The sequence below is a fragment of the Saccostrea cucullata genome, unplaced genomic scaffold, assembly GCF_032062105.1.
Source record: "Saccostrea cucullata isolate Sc308-1 unplaced genomic scaffold, CSIRO_AGI_Scuc_v1 ctg7369, whole genome shotgun sequence".
NCBI classification, from domain to species: domain Eukaryota; kingdom Metazoa; phylum Mollusca; class Bivalvia; order Ostreida; family Ostreidae; genus Saccostrea; species Saccostrea cuccullata.
Genome location: NW_026939477.1, coordinates 60,378 through 80,593, shown reverse-complemented (window position 1 = coordinate 80,593; position 20,216 = coordinate 60,378). Strand labels below are relative to the sequence as shown.

The following is a 20,216-nucleotide window of genomic DNA, read 5'->3' as shown; positions in this document are numbered from 1 at the left end:
TTTTCTCATAGACCCACAGTCCTACAAATCCAAAAAAAAAAATATATATTTTATCTTTTAAGTCGCAGTAGGTGCTGGCACAAGAAAGATCCTTTACTGCTCTGGGACCCTATAGGGCAAGTTTGTAGCTTTCCCACGGCAAATAAGGGCGTCTCCATATGAGTGAGAAATTCGCAAAAGGGACGCTAAACAACATCCAACCATTTCCATCGAAATATTAATCAACACCTGCAAATGTATTTTTTTTTTAGAAATTGTTGTTTACATATTTTTGCACTTTTGTATTTTCTGTCAGATTAAAAATGACTCGATTATAAGGAAATTGAAGTTTTTTGACCTGGAAAACATTTACTATGTAGCCAATGAATGTGAAAAATAAACTGATATACACATTTCTTAAATTAAATCTTATTTAAAAAGTATTTAATAAAACCACAACTAAATGGATTCATTTTCTACGCTTCCTTTACTGCATGTACTGTTGTACATGTATTACAGTGTAACTTCCAAGTGCCCTAATTGTACTTAAAGAGACTTACCTTTATTTATTTTCTGTAAAAGAAAAACAGAAACTTTAAAAACATTTTGCATAAAAAGACTTGCTTTAATTTTGATTGATTTTCTTTCAAAATAAAAAAAGAAAGTTTTTTGAAAAGTTTATTTGATTGCACTTGAATAATTGTGTAATTAATATTGTTGAATCTTATACAGATATTCTTGTTCTCCTGACCTGCATTACGCAAACAAGTAAGTGTAAATAGTTGATATTTTGCTATACAAATACACTGCTATAGCATTATTTAAAAGAAAAAAAGTTTTTTTTTTAATTTAAGGAATTCAAAGATATATATATATATATATATATATATATATATATATATATATATATATATATATATATATATATATATATATATATATATCTTTTAATTCCTTTAATTTATATATATATATATCATGATGCTAGAAAAATCACAATTCCAATCAAACATTGAATATTGAATTTTAAATGTCAAATAATTAGATGTATATGTATTGTGATATAAAATGAAATTATTTAATTCAAAAAATGGTACTTTAAAAAATGCTGTCAACTTTTTTATATAAAATTAAGCAAAGAACATATGTATTACATTATATAAAATATAAAAAGGCTTTCATTTTTCATTACTTTGTGTTTGATGTTCAGTGCTTTTATATTTACAAGAACATGTACTCAAATTAATCTAGATGCATTTTTTCGTACTGTGGTCTACTCTTAAACATCAGTTTTTTGCTAATAATTTTTATCTTGGGGTCTACAAAATTTTATTGCCCTCTCATATATTCAATTACATTTTACAGCTGCTCTGTATTGTCTGTCCTGTACTGATTCCGTCTCTCCCAGACATTGTCACACGGTCAGAAAATGCAGCGACGGAGAGGTATGTTGTGATTTGTTTGCGTTTATGTAATCTTTTGTTGATTTCAAAACTGAAGAGTATATATAATCTCCAAATAATATTATTCATACATTCTTTGACAATTTGACATAAATAGATCTGCTACACGGAGAGCCATTCGTCTGAAAACGGATTAACTGTGTTCGATACTGGCTGTGCAAGTCCCCAGGTAACGTTTGTGTTAATAAGCATCTTATATTATTTTATGTAGTTGTACATGTGTATCTTCATAGACATAAACACAGAAACATATTTCACACTAATGAAATGTACGTTTATACATACCAAAGACATTGGTAAACACACAAAACAAGAAAAGAAAGAAATTAAAGACAAAAAATTTGAGCAACACTCAAAGAAATTAAAAATTGAACATAAGTAAACAACTGGTACTTAAAACAAATGTCATGCATACATAAAAAGGAGGAAATGTTTAGAGAGCACAATACAATTAGAACTTAAGACGATCATCAACAAAGGTAAATATTTAGTATGAGGCATATAAGTCTGAAATCTGCAGGAGCTGCATTTACAATTAAGTTCTCAACACAAGGTTGAAATAAAATTTTGAAAACTGTTTATTAGATTGATTGATTGTATTTCGTTTAACGTCCCTCTTGAGAATTTTTCACTTGAATGGAGACGTCTTCGTATCCCGGTAAAAGGCTTCAAATTTAGACTTATACTCGGCACTCAGGGCCATTGAGCAGTGAGGGTTCTTTATCGTGCCAAAGCCAACAATCCCCCCAACCAATCTAATACGAATCTAATACGAATTTCCGATTTAGGATAAATGTTCAGAACGCAGCAAATTTTGTACACGTGGATATTTGTAAAAAAACCTCTCAGCATATATAAGCAATATTTTTGAAGTGTACACATGCTAAAAAATCACGCAATCTATGCGTACGTGCGCGTTTGAGAATAAAATCGCAACGCTCGCACCTCGTAGAAAAGGAAATAGTTTCAGTAAATTAAGAATTTAAAAATGAGTATGATTGATTGATTGATTGATTGTATGTTTTTTAACGTCCCTCTCAAGAATTGTTCACTCATATGGAGACGCTACCACTTGCCGGCGGAAAACAGCAAATTGTGTCCTATGCTGGCACTTAGGGTCACTGCAACACGGGACCTCGGTTTATACGGTCTTATCCGACCGACCGGTCTCCACGTCACAGAGTGGGATTCGAACCCGCGACGTAAAGATTGACTCTTTACTTCGCTACTCTAGAGCAGACGCTCGAACCACTGCGCCACGCGGGCAACAAAAAATGTTTATGATTGTCTGCTGTATAAATATCAGTTTCAGTTATAATGGATAGTCTGGTGTATAAATGTCAGTTTCGGTTATAATGGATTCTCTGCTGTATAAATATCAGTTTCGGTCATAATGTCTCGACAAAAATCGAGGTGGCATGATGAAAAGTCCTATCTTGTTGTTACGCACCATCGTCGCCATCGTTGCCGTCATTTTTGGCTGAAAACATTTTAAGTTAACTCTCTGACAACCAAAAAAAACTTGTTTAAAAAGTTGAAAAGGTTGTTTTTTTTCCTTTTTATTCACTTATGCAATATTAAATTCAATTACTTAACCCACAGTAGATTCCGTCAGCCAAACCATAATTGCAAAAAATAATACTGACCGCCAGTATGCCAAAACGATCTCTAATGCATCGTATGGCACTACAAAATGTTATCATAAAATCATCAACATGCACTTGTTATCTTTTTTTTTTTATTATTTCCCCTACATGACGCCATACTTATCTTGGTTGAGTAGTTTTGACTAGCAATTTTAATGCAAAGTAACCAAAATACACATCTGTCCAATTTTCATATTTTTCGAGCACATAGTAAAAATTGTTTCCCATATTATGTTTGTGCGTTTCTTTTTTCCTTTCAGTATATAAAACATTCAGTATAATATTAAGAAATTAAGAAAATTAAAATGTGTTAACATTTTTAATATTAAACATCTTCAACCCTTGAAAATAATTGACTACCTTGGCTGCGCCTCTGTTGACAATGGTTTTCAGGGGTTGAAAATTTTCAATGTTACCCTCACCTTCATGCAATATTTAAATAATTTAAAATTGTATGAATTAGAAAAAAAGATCCTGCAAAGAGTCGGCACTTAAACCTTGGATAATTTTCAAAAATTCTAGAGTAATGATACGCACTCCTCTGGCTTACAGAGATGGTAATGATGGTTATAGCTTTTACTAACCGTTTTAGAACATTTACATTGAACTATATTAAATTGTTCATTTCCTTTTTCCAATATGACATTTGAGACTCACAAAATAGCAATATAAACGACGAGTAAGTTGATATTACAGGCCTTTCAATTGCAGCCATAAAAAGCTTCAGTGGAAAATCTTCCTATTTTTTTTAAACATAAATAGTAAAAATAAATCAGTTCTATAGTTGTTTATGTATTTTTTTCATTAAACTGAATCAAGTCGTGTCAATTACACCCCGAAGCTGATGTGAGAACTCTACATGGAGTGGACCCAAATTATCATCGATGCATGGAGTGTTGTTCTTCTCATCTTTGTAACAACCAGGGATGTGGACAACCAGGTTGGCCCATGCTTATAAGGACAGATGATACAAACAAACTATTGTCAAATAATTGAAAATAACAACTTGGGTCATGTTTAAATAAGTAAAATGAATAACTTAGTTTTTAATTTTTTATTCAAATTTGCATAAAAATGGAATTTGAAGTGAGGAATATTTGTACAGATTAATATGGATGGTTTCAGAACGGCAAACGTTCGAACACCACAGAAGGTTTACAATTTCTTTATTTTCTAGAAATATGTTAATCGCATCATTTGCAATGAAATTACCCTAACAAAAAAATACTATAGTAAACTATAGTTAACTATAGTTTACTATAGTTAACTATAGTTTACTATAGTTAACTATAGTAAATCAAAGTGTCAAAGTTTTCGTCAAAGTTTTTCAAAGTGTCAAAGTTTTCGCCAAAGTTTTTCCAAGTGTCAAAGTTTTCGCCAAAGTTTTTCCAAGTGTCAAAAGTTTGCCAAAGTTTTTCGAAGTGTCAAAGCTTTCGTCAAAGTTTTTCAAAGTGTCAAAGTTTTCGCCAAAGTTTTTCAAAGTGTCAAAGTTTCGGCCAAAGTTTTTCAAAGTGTCAAAGTTTTCGCCAAAGTTTTTCAAAGTGTCAAAGTTTTCGCCAAAGTTTTTCAAAGTGTCAAAGTTTTCGCCAAAGTTTTTCGAAGTGTCAAAGTTTTCGCCAAAGTTTTTCAAAGTGTCAAAGTTTTCGCCAAAGTTTTTCAAAGTGTCAAAGTTTTCGCCAAAGTTTTTCAAAGTGTCACAGTTTTCGCCAAAGTTTTTCAAAGTGTCACAGTTTTCGCCAAAGTTTTTCAAAGTGTCAAAGTTTTCGTCAAAGTTTTTCAAAGTGTCAAAGTTTTCGCCAAAGTTTTTCAAAGTGTCAAAGTTTTCGCCAAAGTTTTTCAAAGTGTCAAAGATTTCGCCAAAGTTTTTCAAAGTGTCAAAGTTTTCGCCAAAGATTTTCAAAGTGTCAAAGTTTTCGTCAAAGTTTTCGCCAAAGTTTTTCAAAGTGTCAAAGTTTTCGCCAAAGTTTTTCAAAGTGTCAAAGTTTTCGCCAAAGTTTTTCAAAGTGTCAAAGTTTTCATCAAAGTTTTTCAAAGTGTCAAAGTTATCACTATAGTTAACTATAGTAAACTATAGTTAACTATAGTTAACTATAGTATTTTTTTGTTAGGGTAAGCCAAAGAATAGATATACCAATCCAGGCAACCATTTTTTGTTCGTATCATATGTCCTTAATACTTCCACAAATGTAAATGGTTGACTAAAATGTATCATCCTTCAAAACATAAAACGGAAAGCATTTTGATGACTACAACTAAAGAAGAAAGATCAGTTTGGGCTTGATAAATAACTGAGTAGATAAGTATGATAAATCATTAAAGGAAATAGTCTGAAAATGGACCATTCTGGAAATATGGCGTCATTTTTGGTACATTTCTAAGTTTAGTGCAGAATAGCCTCAAAATGACTCATTTCTATGCCTAATTTCCTTCAAAACTATAATGACTGCTACCGTCGCCAAATCGAATTTTTGATATACTTTAATCTTATTACAATTGGCAATGTATTCTTATTTGAGGCTTTGTTGAAACAGTGCAGCCGCTAAATCATGTACAAAGCTATATGGCTTGCACATATACACGATAATGAGAATAAACAGAAGAAATGCACTAATTCAAATCTATGCTAACTCAGTCAAAAGTTGATTTCTGCCAAATATACGCTAAATGTAATACATTTTCAGTATTATGTAAAATGCTTTGGAAAATCACATATTTCAAAATCGTTCTTGGCGACGTTGGCAGAGGATATTTTTTTTGAAAGAAAATTCCACTGAAACTTCTGCAACCTTTTAAGAAAATACGGGAATATGAACAAGTTAATGACGTCACAATTCCAATTCAGGAGGTCATAGGAGAAGAAAATAATCTGTGTTTTTCTTACTGCATCACGTTTCTGATGAATAAAGAAAGAATAATTTTGATTTCTATTATCGCTTTCATATTTTAGAAAAAACACATGGCTTAATTTGTATTGAAACGTAACCTTGTTCTTTTATAACATTGATTATTGTTATTGGTAAAGGACGTATTCTATGATATTATCCATGCATATGTAGAACCATAATGAGAAACTCTGTATATTTGACAAGATGTCATGTTGAATTTCACAGGATATCCCTTGAGTAGAGGCCCAGCCTGCTTTGACTGTCCACAAGTATCAGATCCAATGCTTTGTGACAAACTAAAAGTTTGCGAATTGAATCAGGTATTTGCTTAAACATGTTAAATTCAATTGAAATTATACGGACACTACTTTTTCCTATTTTAAAACAAATAAAAATTATATAAAATCATTTTTGAGTACTCCATATATGTTTTTGATCAAAATACATATGTGTCCGTTGTCTCTCGTTGTTATCATCCTTATCTTGTTATAATCTTAACTTTATAGAATCATATACGAGGATTGATCCGACATTAGTGTCCTAGTTTCCATTTCTTTTATATTTGACTTCATGTCATTGAATAATTTACAAAACATTGGACATTGGAACATTTTCATTAAAATGTTTAATTGTTTATTTCTTTGATACCCGGTAGATCTTAACACTCTTCCCCGCTGTCATGCATATAAACGCTTATAATATTTTCTAATTCTAGCGCAAAATCACGCACACACCATTTCCCCTCAATCACGCATTTTCACGAACTTTATCAAGTTAATTTTATCGTTGATTTAATACCAATTTCCTTCTATTTTATACTTGCAAAAATTACATCAAAGAAGAAAAGTTCTTTTTGTATTAAAACATAGCGTTATAATATTATTTACGCTAAACTTTAGAGAAACGTGTACCACGCTAAAAAGGTGCCTGTGGTTAAATGTTGAATTCTTATTTCTATAACGAGAATATTTAGTGTATGTTGAATAACAGTTCAGTAAGTTGTAAAGAGTTAAAACATAGAACATAGGATGTTTTACCGTGTCTTAGGTAAACGTCACGTTTTAAAAAGTGTAGATTTCTTTTTGCTATTGAAAGGTACAAACACTGAAAAAGTATCTTAAAAAGCACTTAATCCAATCGTCAAATATTTTAAAGACAAAATTATCTAGAACAAAAAATTTACCATTAAGTGTTTTCTATTGTTGAATAAGCACTAGCTATTGTTTTGATATTTACATCACATATATCCATGTATATGTTTTGTCACCAAAACAGGCGTGCTATCTGCAGAGAGAACTAGAGTTTGGAGACGTGTACTACACATCAAGGTGCATCGATAACCATGTAAGGAGAAGAACTTATCCTCATTAATTGAAATATCCAAATAAAATAGAAATTAAACCAGCGGTACATTGTGTAATTATTCCTTACGGATTTGTTCGGGAGATTTATGGTATTCATATTTTTGTTATCTGGATAATTTATATTCATTTTTGATTGAGGTTTTCTTGCAATATACTTTATTTATTCAAATGTGTCGTCAGATTTTCAAACTTTTTTCATTCAATTTTTTAAATGTAAAAATTGATCACGTTTCCCAATCTTCTTGATACCAAAGAAGCTATAAAAAAATGTATGTTACTATATCTTCAAACGCAGTAATAACTATTGAACAACGATTTGTGTAATCTATAGAGATCATACTTTCATCTAACATTGGATCAGAGGTGTTTTACTAACATGTATGCAAGCCTCGGTGTCCTGATCAAAGTCAACAGATCAAGTCAATTCGATACTATCTTGCAATGTTGATGTACATTTGTATCTAGTGATGAACAAACCACACTTTCATAGATCATTCATTAAACGATAGTACACAACATGTGTGCCGTCTTGTAATCCGGAATTTTTTCTTCCGGCATGCCTTGGTTTTCTTTTTTGTTTGTATTTGTTATTTCCGTGCATGTTGCACGAGATTTTTTCTGTCACTCGTCGCCTTACTCAGTACATGTACAGTCATACTGTTGTTACAGTTGTTTACTCTGCCCACAATCTTTTCACCGTTTCGTTTCGTTTCGTTTCGTTATGTTTCGTTTCGTCTCAATAAATCATAAGAACAACGGTTAACTAACTGTGTTTATTAATGGAGGCAGCATAGTGAAAAGATTAGTGAAAATCTTCCAGAGTTTCAACTACACAGGCATGGCTCATAACCTGGGGAAGATTTCTACAGAGGACGAAGATACGTCACGTAGAGTGCACACCCTCACACAGAAAGCACAAGAACAATATCAAGAAAAAGTTCAGAGGTATAGAGACATACTTTTACGCTTCTCAGAAGATATTGAAAGTGTATTGATAGAATGTGCTTCATCTGCAAAAGAGATCTATGCATTAAAGTCAGTGAAAAAAAAAACTTGAGGACAGTTTCAAGCGTTACAAAGATTATCATGAAGAATTTGGTGATTACCTCGATAGAAAACACACAGCTGATAGTACACAAGAGTTGGACACTATACGGAAGAATTCTAATGAGATAAATAAGAAGGTTCAAAACGCTTTAGTGAAAGTACAAGATGATATTGATTTGGTCCAGTTGGAAGTGAACTCTAACCCATCTTATAAGACAGCAAGTTCTAAATCATCAACGCTTAGTAGACGTTCACTTCATTTAACACATATAAGATGGGTTAGAGTTCACTTCCAACTGGACCAAATCAATATCATCTTGTACTTTCACTAAACAAAAACTCAGATGCTAACAGACTGATTATGAGTCTTAGAGCTTCATGTGCGAGTAATCCAGAACTGTGCTTATTCAACATCTGGAAACGTATGGACGAAAGATTCGGATCGCCTGAGTTGATAGAATCAAGCCTGAAATCTCGACTGCAGACTTTAACAGATTTCACAGACCACAAGAAGTTGTATGAACTACATGACCTACTTTGTGAGGTACAAGCCGTGAAAGCTATTCCAGAATACAGTGTGATGTTTTCATACCTTGATTCATCTCTTGGATTGAAACCTATAGTTCAACGACTTCCTCGTTATCTCCAGGAGAAATGGATTAATCGTGTGGTTCATTACAAGAAAGAACACTGTGTAATCTTTCATCCTTTCAGTGAGTTTGTGGCATTCATTGGTGAGATGAGCATCATCAGAAATGATCCTGGGTTGATATTTGATGATTCTAATTAGGAGAACCGCCTTGATCGCAAAGGACAAAGTAAGTTAAATCTACAGTGTTTACCCACAAAACTGACACTTCATCAGAAACAGTGAATGGCGGACATCAGTATTTGATTCACAAAGGATCTCGACATACTATAAACAAGTGTAAAGCCTTCAGAAACAAAAGTATCGAGGAACGCAAACACATTCTACGAGATCATAACATTTGTTTTCGTTGTTGTGAAACGTCAGATCACTTCGCTAATCGATGTAAATCCAAAGTTTTGTGTGATGTGTGTAAAAGTACCTACCACTGTACAGCTCTTCATGAGGATGTTAGTAACCGTCAGATGTCCTGGAATTCTTCTTCCCGACTAAACCATGGCGAGGAGGAAACTCACTTTCTGGAAATGTGAAGCAGTCAGTTTCTTCTAACTGTACTGATATTTGTGGTGAATTTAGTGGAAAGTCATGTGCAAGGATTGTACCAGTGCACGTATACGTTCAAGGTCAACGTCAAGCATCGATTGTGACTTACGCTATGTTGGATGACTTAAGCAACAAAACTCTAGGTAAAAGTTACCTTTTTGACTCTTTGTGTATCAAAACTCTGCCAGTTGACTACACAATGCAATCGTGTTCAGGCAAGGTTACCAGTAGTGGGCGTGTTGCTGACAACCTTGTCATCGAGCCAATCAATGACAATCGTCAGTTGAAATTACCACCTGTCTTGGAGTGTGACAACATACCAAACAGTCAGACGGAAATTCCTACACCGGATATCGCTCGTCATTATCCACACCTGCAGGATATTGCTCGAGACCTACATCCGTTAGATCCATCTATGGAAGTCCTACTGCTTATAGGACGGGATCTTCCAGAGGCACATCACGTTATTGATCAGAGATTAGGACCACTACATTTTCCTTTTGCTCAACGATCTCTTTTAGAATGGACAATTATTGGAGATCTTTGTTTGTCTGGAAAACACATTCCACCATTACATGTAAACAGAACTTTCATCAATAAAAGTGGTCGACCTACAATGTTGGAACCATGCAAACAAACGTTAAACATACAGAACACTGTCATCACTACGAGCAAGACTGTCATCGGAAAAACAGATATCTTCAAGAAAACACCAGATGACAATAAACTCGGCCTCTCGATTGAAGATCGCACTTTTCTAAAGATTATGGACGACAAGTTTCATCTTGATCCAACCGAAGGAAAATGGACTGCTCCATTGCCCTTCCGGCAAAATCGTGAACAACTTCCAGACAACTACTCACAAGCATTGTTTCGTGCTAAATGTCTTGATGCCTCCTTAAGAAAAAACAACGTCAAGAAGGAACATTTCATTACATTTATGCAGAAAATATTTGACAGTGATCATGCAGAATTGGGTCCATATATACTACCGGATAAGGAACATTGGTACCTTCCACTTTTCGGAGTCTACCATCCTCATAAACCAGATCAAATTTGTGGTGTCTTCGACTCCTCAGCGGAATTCAAGGGTGTGTCCTTGAACCAACAGCTGTTACAAGGACCTGACTTCATAAACAATCTCCTGGGAATTCTCATTCGTTTCAGGAAGGAAAGAGTAGCCGTAGTTGCTGACATTCAAAGCATGTTTCACTCATTTCTGGTGGATGAAGGCTATCGTGACTATTTACGTTTCTTGTGGCACAAGGAGAATGACTTTGAAAAACCACTGGTTACTTACCGCATGAAAGTTCACGTATTTTGCAATCGCTCCTCTCCTTCCGTGGCAATGTATGGTTTACGTCGCATTGGTGAGCTAGCTGCTAAGACCCATGGACAGGAAGTGAAAGACTTCATTGTGAACGACTTTTACGTAGACGATGGCTTGAAATCTTGTGCAACTACTTATGAGGCAGTCAGCCTCATACACAAAACTCAAGATGCCATGAAGGAGTATGGTAACATAAGACTTCACAAATTCGCATCTAACGTCAAAGAAGTTATGGAAGCCTTTGATTCTAATGACCTTGCCAAGAATCTTGTTGACCTGAATTTCGATAAGGATACCTTGACTCAAAGCAGTCTTGCACTTCTGTGGGACTTACAGACAGATACCATTAGATTCAAAGTTTCTAGTGAAAACAAACCGTCTACAAGGAGAGGTGTACTTTCTGTTGTGAACCGTCTTTATGATCCTCTTGGATTCATCGCCCCAGTTATTATTCAGGGCAAGATCATTTTGCGGAAAGTAGTTTCAGACACGTCAGACTGGGATGAAGCCCTACCCGATTACCTACTTGAAGAATGGGAGAAATGGAAGAATGACTTACCCGACTTGGAAAAGTTACAAATTCCTCGAGTGATTGTTCCTAATCTGAGTGAAGCACATAGGAATGAACTACTCATTTTCTGTGATGCGTCCGAACTAGCCATAGCTGCTGTTTGATATTTAAAGGTGCACTATCCCGATGATTCTACTTCTCAAGGCTTCGTTTTAGGGAAAGCAAAAGTGGCCCCTGTCAGTGGACGTACAATCCCTAGACTAGAACTTTGTGCAGCGGTACTTGCTGTGAATATAGGACAAACAGCAAAAGAACAGCTAAAGATAGAAATAGACGATGTGAAATATTTTAGTGACAGTCGGATTGTGTTAGGATACATAAACAATGCTAGGAAACGATTTACGTGTGTACGTCGCTAATCGTATTGCTCACATTCTCAGTCTTAGTGATCCATCACAATGGTCCTACATACGTAGTGAAATCAACCCAGCAGATGTTAGCACGAGAGGAATTCTCCCGAGGGAAATGCAGAACTGTGTCTGGATCTCTAACGTAGAAAAAACAGACATCATAACTTCTGAAGAACATTTTCCTCTTGTGAGTCCCGAGGAAGACAAGGAAATCCGCTGTTACAAAACTGACATTGAGACAAAATCAGCTTACGGCCTGAGCAATGATTTCCTCACAAAATTCTCAAAGTGGAACAAACTGGTAGCAGTGGTTGCTAAAGTTTATGGATTTATTCAGAAGTGTCGTAAAGCAGAGAGCATGATGAGTGATGTTGACCTTCTGTGCAAAGCTGAAATGGTCATTATCAGAGACATTCAACAGAAATTCTATTCTGAGGAAATTGAAAACTTACAAGACTCTAAACCTTTGTCAAAAAACAGTCCTATTCAAAAACTAGACCCGTACATTGACAGTGGAGGCATTTTACGTGTTGGTGGTCGTTTGCGAAACCTCAGTGCTGATGCTTCATTCAAGAATCCAATGATTCTACCTGCAAAACATCATGTAACTACTCTTATCGTCAGAAAACTTCACTCAGATGTCAAACACCAAGGACGTCATATTACAGAGGGTCATATTCGTTCATCTGGGTTTTGGATCGTCGGAGGTAAAAGACTTGTGTCATCTGTCCTTCATAAGTGCGTCACTTGCAGGAAGCTTAGAAAAGTACCAGAATACCAGAAAATGTCTAACTTACCTGAGGATCGTCTCATACCAGGACAACCACCCTTCTCTAACGTTGGAGTTGACATTTTTGGACCGTGGAACATTATCACACGACGTAACAGAGGTGGCGCAGCAAACAGTAAAAGATGGGCTGCTCTATTCACTTGCCTCGTTACCAGGGCTGTACATATCGAAGTCATAGAGGAAATGACATCATCTTCATTTATAAATGCGCTCCGTCGATTTATCGCCATTCGTGGGCCTGTTCACGTCTTTCGATCTGACAGAGGAACAAATTTCATTGGCGCTCACTCAGAAAACAAGTGTTAAAGACATCAAACTGTTCTCTGATCATGTTAACAAGAGCGAGTTGTTACAGACACAGTGGAACAACACAATGGTACAACACTTAGCATCCATTTTCTGGAGACGATGGAAGACAGAATACTTGAACACTGTTCAAATGCGCTGTAAGTGGAATCTACCCCAAAGAAATCTATCATCCGGTGATGTGGTGTTACTTTGCGATAAAGAACTACCCCGTAATTCTTGGCCAATGGGAATCGTTGTCAAGTCTCTACCAAGTGATGATGATTTAGTGCGTAAAGTGATAATTCGTATTAACGCGAATGGTGAACCCAAAACTTATGTGCGTCCCGTTTCAGAACTTATCAGAACTTATCGTTCTTGTGGAACAGTGAACATTTCTGTCATTCAGTGCAACAGATATTACAAGAGACTGTAAATGGACTGTAATTTAATTAATTACATGTTTACATTATCTTAAATGTCTATTTTGAAACTTGATGATATTGTTAATATCAGGCGAGGAGTGTGCCGTCTTGTAATCCGGATTTTTTTCTTCCGGCATGCCTTGGTTTTCTTTTTTGTTTGTATTTGTTTTTTCCGTGCGTGTTGCACGAGATTTTTTCTGTCACTCGTCGCCTTACTCAGTACGTGTACAGTCATACTGTTGTTACAGTTGTTTACTCTGCCCACAATCTTTTCACCGTTTCGTTTCGTTTCGTTATGTTTCCTTTCGTCTCAATCAATCATAAGAACAACGGTTAACTAGCTGTGTTTATTAATGGAGGCAGCATAACATGCCTGCTTATTAGAAAAAAAAGTTAAAGTGTAAACAGATTTTTTAAGTCCAGATTCTTTCATACAGTAATCATTTCATTATCTAAGGAGCATTTGTTTAAATAAATCCTCTTTCAATTTAAGGCGTGTGTTTCGAGTGTTTCGAGTGTGGACATTATTGGAAAAAGAATTATTGAAAAATGCTCAAAATGCTGCCAGGAAGACTTATGTAACAGCCAATGTAAGTAGTTAGTATATTGCTGAAGTTTCAATAAATAAATTTTTTGTGAGATTGCATTAAGTACCCAATTTAGGATTTTCCATTTTATTCCTCAATATATTTGACTGAGTTTTTCATTGCTTCCAACCAGGTCAAATTTTACGACATCTGTTCGATTCTGCCTGTGTGTATTTATTTTCCATTACATGATAAATTTAATACATACAGTTACAGATTAATTAAATATTGAAATATTCTCCATTATGTCTAAAGAAATTAAGGACATGAAAACATTATCAAACCTTCGAAAAGTATGAAAATAAATGAAATAAAAACTGAGACGACCTCCTTTGTCAGGAGGTAACGACAGAGAAAGTAATACCGGACAATATTTTTAAAGTTCCGCAAGACTATCTAAGCAAATTTTTAACTAGGGTATAGGGAAAACAAGATCTCTATAACCGAATAACATCTTTCAAGTTAAAATAAAGGAAAGGAATAGTACCTTGCATAAAACAAATGCGAGTGCCTTGCCTTGATATGTTAAATAATGCATTTAAAGAAAGAGCCCACAAGAAAGAGTTTTCCCTAAAGGGTTAACGATTCAAAACTTAAACTGTATTGCCATCACAAAGATCAGCAGTTGATACCTAATTTGTAAGCTCTTATTTCTCAAAATAATGTTTAAATGTTCACAACAAATTACTAAATCTCATTCATCGAAACAAAGGTGGACAGGTTGACAGTTGACACCTATTTTAGCTTGGGATACTATTTTTCTTTAAAACAAAGATCGAGCTGACGACTCATTTACCTATCAACCTGTCAACTCCTCGACTAGTCTAACTGGCTGCATGTCAATCCGTCGATTCTCTTCTTAAAACATGTAGACCTGTCATCCTGTCTAATTTTGAAATTGTCTACATGTCCACAAGTCTACCGAAAAAGTTACTACGCTACATAAATGACTGTGTATTTATTTTGAAAAAAAAAAAACAAACAAATGATACAGTATCCAAGCTCACATGTCTGTCGAAACAATACAGGTATTGAGTAAAGTAACCACAGACCTCTAAATTATCATAGGTGGTGTCAGGTGGCATGGCAAAGTAAGCATTTGGCTGTCACATCCTCTATGTGCCTCTTGTAAAAAATTGACCAAAATGAAACAAAATCATTGAAAAGCTTGTGTGTATATATTGGTTTGACAATAGGTGTATAAAATGTCCGTTAGTATTCGACAAAATAATTTATGGACGTGTTATGTCTGTATTTGTTTTTATCTCCTATGGACAAATATGAAGTAGTCATTGGATAGCACGTTTATGTCTCCTTTAGATAAAGCATAAAACTCACTGGAATATTTTGGAGGATATTAAAACGTTGATTTATCAAGTGTGCACCGTTAGGGAATTCAAAACAAACTAAAATTGCATACATTGTTTCAATTATAAAGATGTATTTACTTGAAATTGGTTGTTTTTATTGGTATGAAATAAAAGGAAATATAGCTTACATTTTGAAGCATTGATATTTTTTCATGAGATACTATAGAGAATTTGTCTATAACCCTACCAGTGAAAGTTACTGTTCAAATACATCGTATATGTTTCAGATGTTTTGACTTCTTAAAAAAAAAATTAGGAATTTTATTTCTTTTGAAAGTTTGAGTGTTAAATTAATAATAGATTTCATTTAGAATTTAACATTTATTTAATAACAGGTGGTTCGGAATTTTATTTCTTAAGAACAAATAAAAAAAACCATAAAGCAAAAAAGTGGGTATTATAAAATAAACTTATATTAGCATGATTCTTAGGTTTTGATATGTTCCCGTCAATGTCATCAACAACGACATCATCAAAGACAACGCCACCAGCTGATTCTACAACGAGGCCAAAAAATTCGATGTCAACTACTCAAGAAACCTTCAGAGGTTCAAATGATATTTTTGCATTCTTCAAAATGTTCAATTAATGTATGGTTTGTGACTACTGTTAACCATGGTATATGATTATATAATCATAACTTTTTTTCAGGTAGCAGAGGTAGAGAATTCCTTATTCTCTTCATGCATAACTTCGGGAATGTTCCTAAATACCTCTCAATTTATATTGCGACTGAAAATAAAACCGAGGTCAAAATTTCAAGTTCTCCTAATCTGAATGTAAAGATTAAATCATCAGTGGACAAGACAATAAACATTACTTCGGATTCTTTGGTCTCTCTTCCTTTTGAACTGCAATGTGAATACATGAAGATTGAGCCAAAAGGACTTATCGTACAGACCTCAGAACTATCAACAGTAACTATTTTTGATAGTCATCGCACGGATACAAGCGACGGGACATTGATAATACCCACAAATGATCTCTCAACCAATTATCTTGTGTCCTCAACTGAGCCATCGCCACATGTTTCCTCAGATGATTTAAGTCAGTTTGCTCTGTTACCTCTCAACGATGGAGCCAGAATCAAAATGCATCTTAAAATGAAAAATACCTCGTCAATAACTCTCTTCGGAAGGACTTATAGAGATGGAGACATTATTCCTTTATACCTTAATAGATTTGAAACTTTCCAATTCGGTCATACCACAGATCTTTCTGGAACTTTAATTTCCTCCACGAAACCATTAGCTGTCTTTTCTGGAAATCGGTGCCAGAGATGGGTTGGATTGTCAAATGATTGCAGTCATATGGTGACTCAGTTACCACCTATTTCTAAATTAGATAGTCTATATGTTGTGCCTCCATTTTATAACAATCGTAAGACATTAATTCAGGTAATCAGTTTAAACCAGACGTTTGTCAACTGTAGCATTGGACAAAACGTTTCAAGGTGGCATTTAAATGCACAGCAATATAAGAATCTGGAGGTGACAAATGAAATAACAGCTTTAATTTCAAAGTTGCCTGTTTTAGTGACTGGATTTGGAATGGGTAATGGTGGTTTTAATTCTTATTTGACAGTCATACCAGGAGTTAATCAATTTGTTGATTATTACAAAATTACTGTACCCGCCGGATATATGGAAAATTTTATTTCTGTGATTATTCCAGAAGAATCAGCAAATAACATTCGAATAAACGGCAGTACTTCTTATCAGTATAAGATTGTATATCAGAACAACGCAGTGGTAGGGAAAACGTTCAATGTTCGTACATTTGAAGTTAAAAGTGGCGCATGGGTTTTAAATACAACAGACCGTTCCAAATTTGGTCTTATTGTTTTTGGACACCGCACCCAGGATGGATACGGATTCGCAGGCAATTTTGTCCTCCCCTGACGTTCACGACGTATTGTACATTCAAGTGATTTGTACTAAATTATTTCTTATTTTAATAAAAGGAAAATTTTTGTGTTTTGGTACTTTAAGTTAATGCACATAAAACATTTTACCATGATGATTATCGAAGGCTATGGGACTAAAATTCAAAGCGATTTATTTAAAATGTGTAATTTAATTTGCATGGTTATTAACTTGCATGGTTTCCTCAGCCTGATAAAATAATTGTTGAATAGTTGGATCCAAAGAAATTATCATTTGGTATCTTTACTCCTAAGAAGACAACAACAAATTATTATTACCATTTAGATAAAAATAATAAAACTCATTTTACATCAGATTCTGAGAGATTAAAATAAATAGGACTATTAAATTCTCTGCCTTTCCAACTATGTCTATAACATAACATTTTTTTGTCTTTTCAAAGAATGATTGCACTTAGTGCACAAAATGTAGCCCCGGATATACTTTGCAAAAGTAAAGTATAAAAAATAGCATAATGGGATAAATAAAGTGATTCTAGGTCTAAATTGCGAATTTGAAAAATTTAAGAAATTTATAGTCAGTGAAAATAGAATAACGAGGCTGAGAATTGTAAACGGCGTTCATTGTAATTCACGAATTGTCATTTATATTCAAAGTAACACCAATTCTCAAAGCTGGAATGCATGGTGAGTGCATACCTGTCCAAATTTGTGTAAAAGAACCGTAGGTGTAGTGCTATTGGAATTTCAGCACTTTCAAGGGAGAATTTTGGACAAGCCTGTGATTTGTAGACTCAGATATCTTTGATCTTTGTTGGTACATTAAAAAATTCAGAAAAAATAATACACTACATAGATATAGGTCGGATTAACATCCCGTCGAAAAGAGACCAACATATAAACTTTCAATCACTCAATATTTTACTCTATTTTCCTAGGGCAGTGGAGTATAAAATGAAACAAATTACAATGATATTTTATTTTTCAGTCCTTGGATTTAGGGGGGACGTTTTGGGGGCTCAAAGAATTTTAAAGAGGTAGTCCCAGTCTTCTAACTGGTTTGAGGCTCATGGAATTTAAAAATGTTATAGGCATACAGGGTTCAAGTGCGTAGAAGGTTTAACACTGTAATCCTAGCAGCAAGTAGGAAAAAACATTACACATTCAATTAATAAAACTGTTTTGGTGATAAAAAGTCACCACATGCAGCTCGCAAAACGATATTTCGCACATCATTACTATGCACTAAGTATTACACTGTAGTGTACATTCAAAAGTATGATAAAAGAGAAAAAGAAGAGAGATTGTTTGGTATTTGATATTCGATGTGGCGCAATTTTTGAAAAAAAATAGAGAGGTTTTTCTTTAATATGATTTTTTCCCGCTTTCCCGCTTTCATAGACAAGTATGCTTCCTTTGTCAGTTTATTTGACTGTTAAATTTCGACCCTAGAAACAAACCAAAATTGGTGAAGAAATCTGAATTCAGAGATTGAGTACATATACATCTCCATGACCCGATCCTCCCCAGCAACTCTATTTTAAAAAATAAAATGACCTAATCATTGAGATGTTCTTTATGTTTACTATGCTGTATTGTGCATAATATCAAAGAGGCTATATTATAACTGGCTATAAGGTTTTCAATCGATCGATGAAATGTCCCGCCTACTCCGAATATTAACCTGACAGAATTAACACACAACTCAGTCAAGCGCAACATTCTGGTATTAACATCCACATGAAGGCTTTTTAACTACCTTACATACATGTAAATTTAAAGCGTCGTTTTCAATGTAAATGTTTGTCAGTAATGTACCAAAAAGATAACCAAACGTGTTAATTGTAAAATAATTAAGATTTGAGTTAATTAGATACAGTCAGACGGGTCCTCAAAAGAAGTCATGTCACTAGGCTTAAGTGTAGTTATTCTTTCTGTAAAATAAACATTAAAATGAATGGTAGGATACTGATAATGTTCCCCAAAAGAAGTTGGGGATACATATTGTTTTAACTCTGTTTCTTCTTCTATCTTATTTCTTCTTTGGAAAATTTTGTACCCGAATAATCTTTTTAACTCCTCATCCGATTAAGGTAAAATGTTTTAGTGTCAGTAGACATGTTATGTAGATTTGCCGAAAACAGGTCATTTTGCGCGCACGTGCTTGCAAAGGCGCGCACTTGCAACACGTATAATGACCGATATAATTGATATAGGCGTAACTTTATACATTATGATGAAATACTTTGAAACTCATAATATCAGGATATACTGTAAACCTGGAAATTTTGACGATGTGCTAATTTTGACTATATTGACGATTTTACTTTTCTCGTCAAAATTTACACTCGTCAAACTTAACATCATATATATAGCGTCATACAGACATTGACCATTGTACAACATTAACGCTTAGTTTTCTCGGCTTTCCTCTATTAAAACTAGATCAAAATTACTTTTAAGGGACAATATCCCTCTGCTCCAAATTTCACGACTTTTTTTCAAAAATCCAGACATTGATTTTCAGCAACAACTATAGCATTAAATTCAAATGGAAAATAGTTTGAAGTATGAAGCGTTGCTTACTTTTTCAGAAATGAATAATATGTCAAATCATGACGTGAAGAAAATTTGAGATGATAAAAAGAAAGATTAATTATTTTTTATCTCACAATTAATTTAGAAATATGAGGTATATATAAAAATAATATCTACTCTCATACCTATCTAATTCCCATTAGAAAACATACTGAAGCGCTGCTTTTTAAATCACAATTACAAATTGTTTTCTGTGCATGTAAAATAACACGCATCCATAAACAAGAGTTATCGTTCCATTATTGCCCTTGAAAATATTTTTTAATGAAACAAAATATCAATTAAATGTTTATAAACAGTATTGCATCCGAAATTTTTGTACATTTAGAAGAATTATGCTTTAAGAGATTGAGATTTCTCAATTTACACTGTTTAAGGGAACTGAGTATAAATGTTTTAAGTAAATTATTATAAATCATTAATGTACATACTAGCAATAGAAACTATAA

General features: G+C 34.1%; 1 protein-coding gene across 1 annotated transcript; it reads left to right on the top strand.

Annotated features, from left to right (window-relative positions):
* The first annotated feature begins 1,541 nt into the window (after positions 1 to 1,541).
* On the top strand, positions 1,542 to 17,301 carry LOC134253091 (uncharacterized). Its single transcript, XM_062735603.1, has 6 exons — positions 1,542 to 1,611; positions 3,908 to 4,028; positions 6,199 to 6,293; positions 7,249 to 7,317; positions 13,821 to 13,917; positions 16,497 to 17,301. The coding sequence occupies exons 2-6, from the start codon at positions 3,977 to 3,979 to the stop codon at positions 17,183 to 17,185; spliced, it is 1,002 nt and encodes a 333-aa protein (XP_062591587.1). The 5' UTR covers positions 1,542 to 1,611; positions 3,908 to 3,976; the 3' UTR covers positions 17,186 to 17,301.
* The last annotated feature ends 2,915 nt before the right edge of the window (positions 17,302 to 20,216 follow it).

Excerpts from the sequence above, each read along its gene's own strand:
- LOC134253091 (XM_062735603.1), top strand. The coding sequence starts at position 3,977 with ATGGAGTGTTGTTCTTCTCATCTTTGTAACAACCAGGGATGTGGACAA. Across the intron at positions 7,318-13,820 it reads CAAGGTGCATCGATAACCAT|GCGTGTGTTTCGAGTGTTTC; the intron begins GTAAGGAGAAGA and ends TTTCAATTTAAG. Across the intron at positions 13,918-16,496 it reads AGACTTATGTAACAGCCAAT|ATCTTTCTGGAACTTTAATT; the intron begins GTAAGTAGTTAG and ends GTCATACCACAG.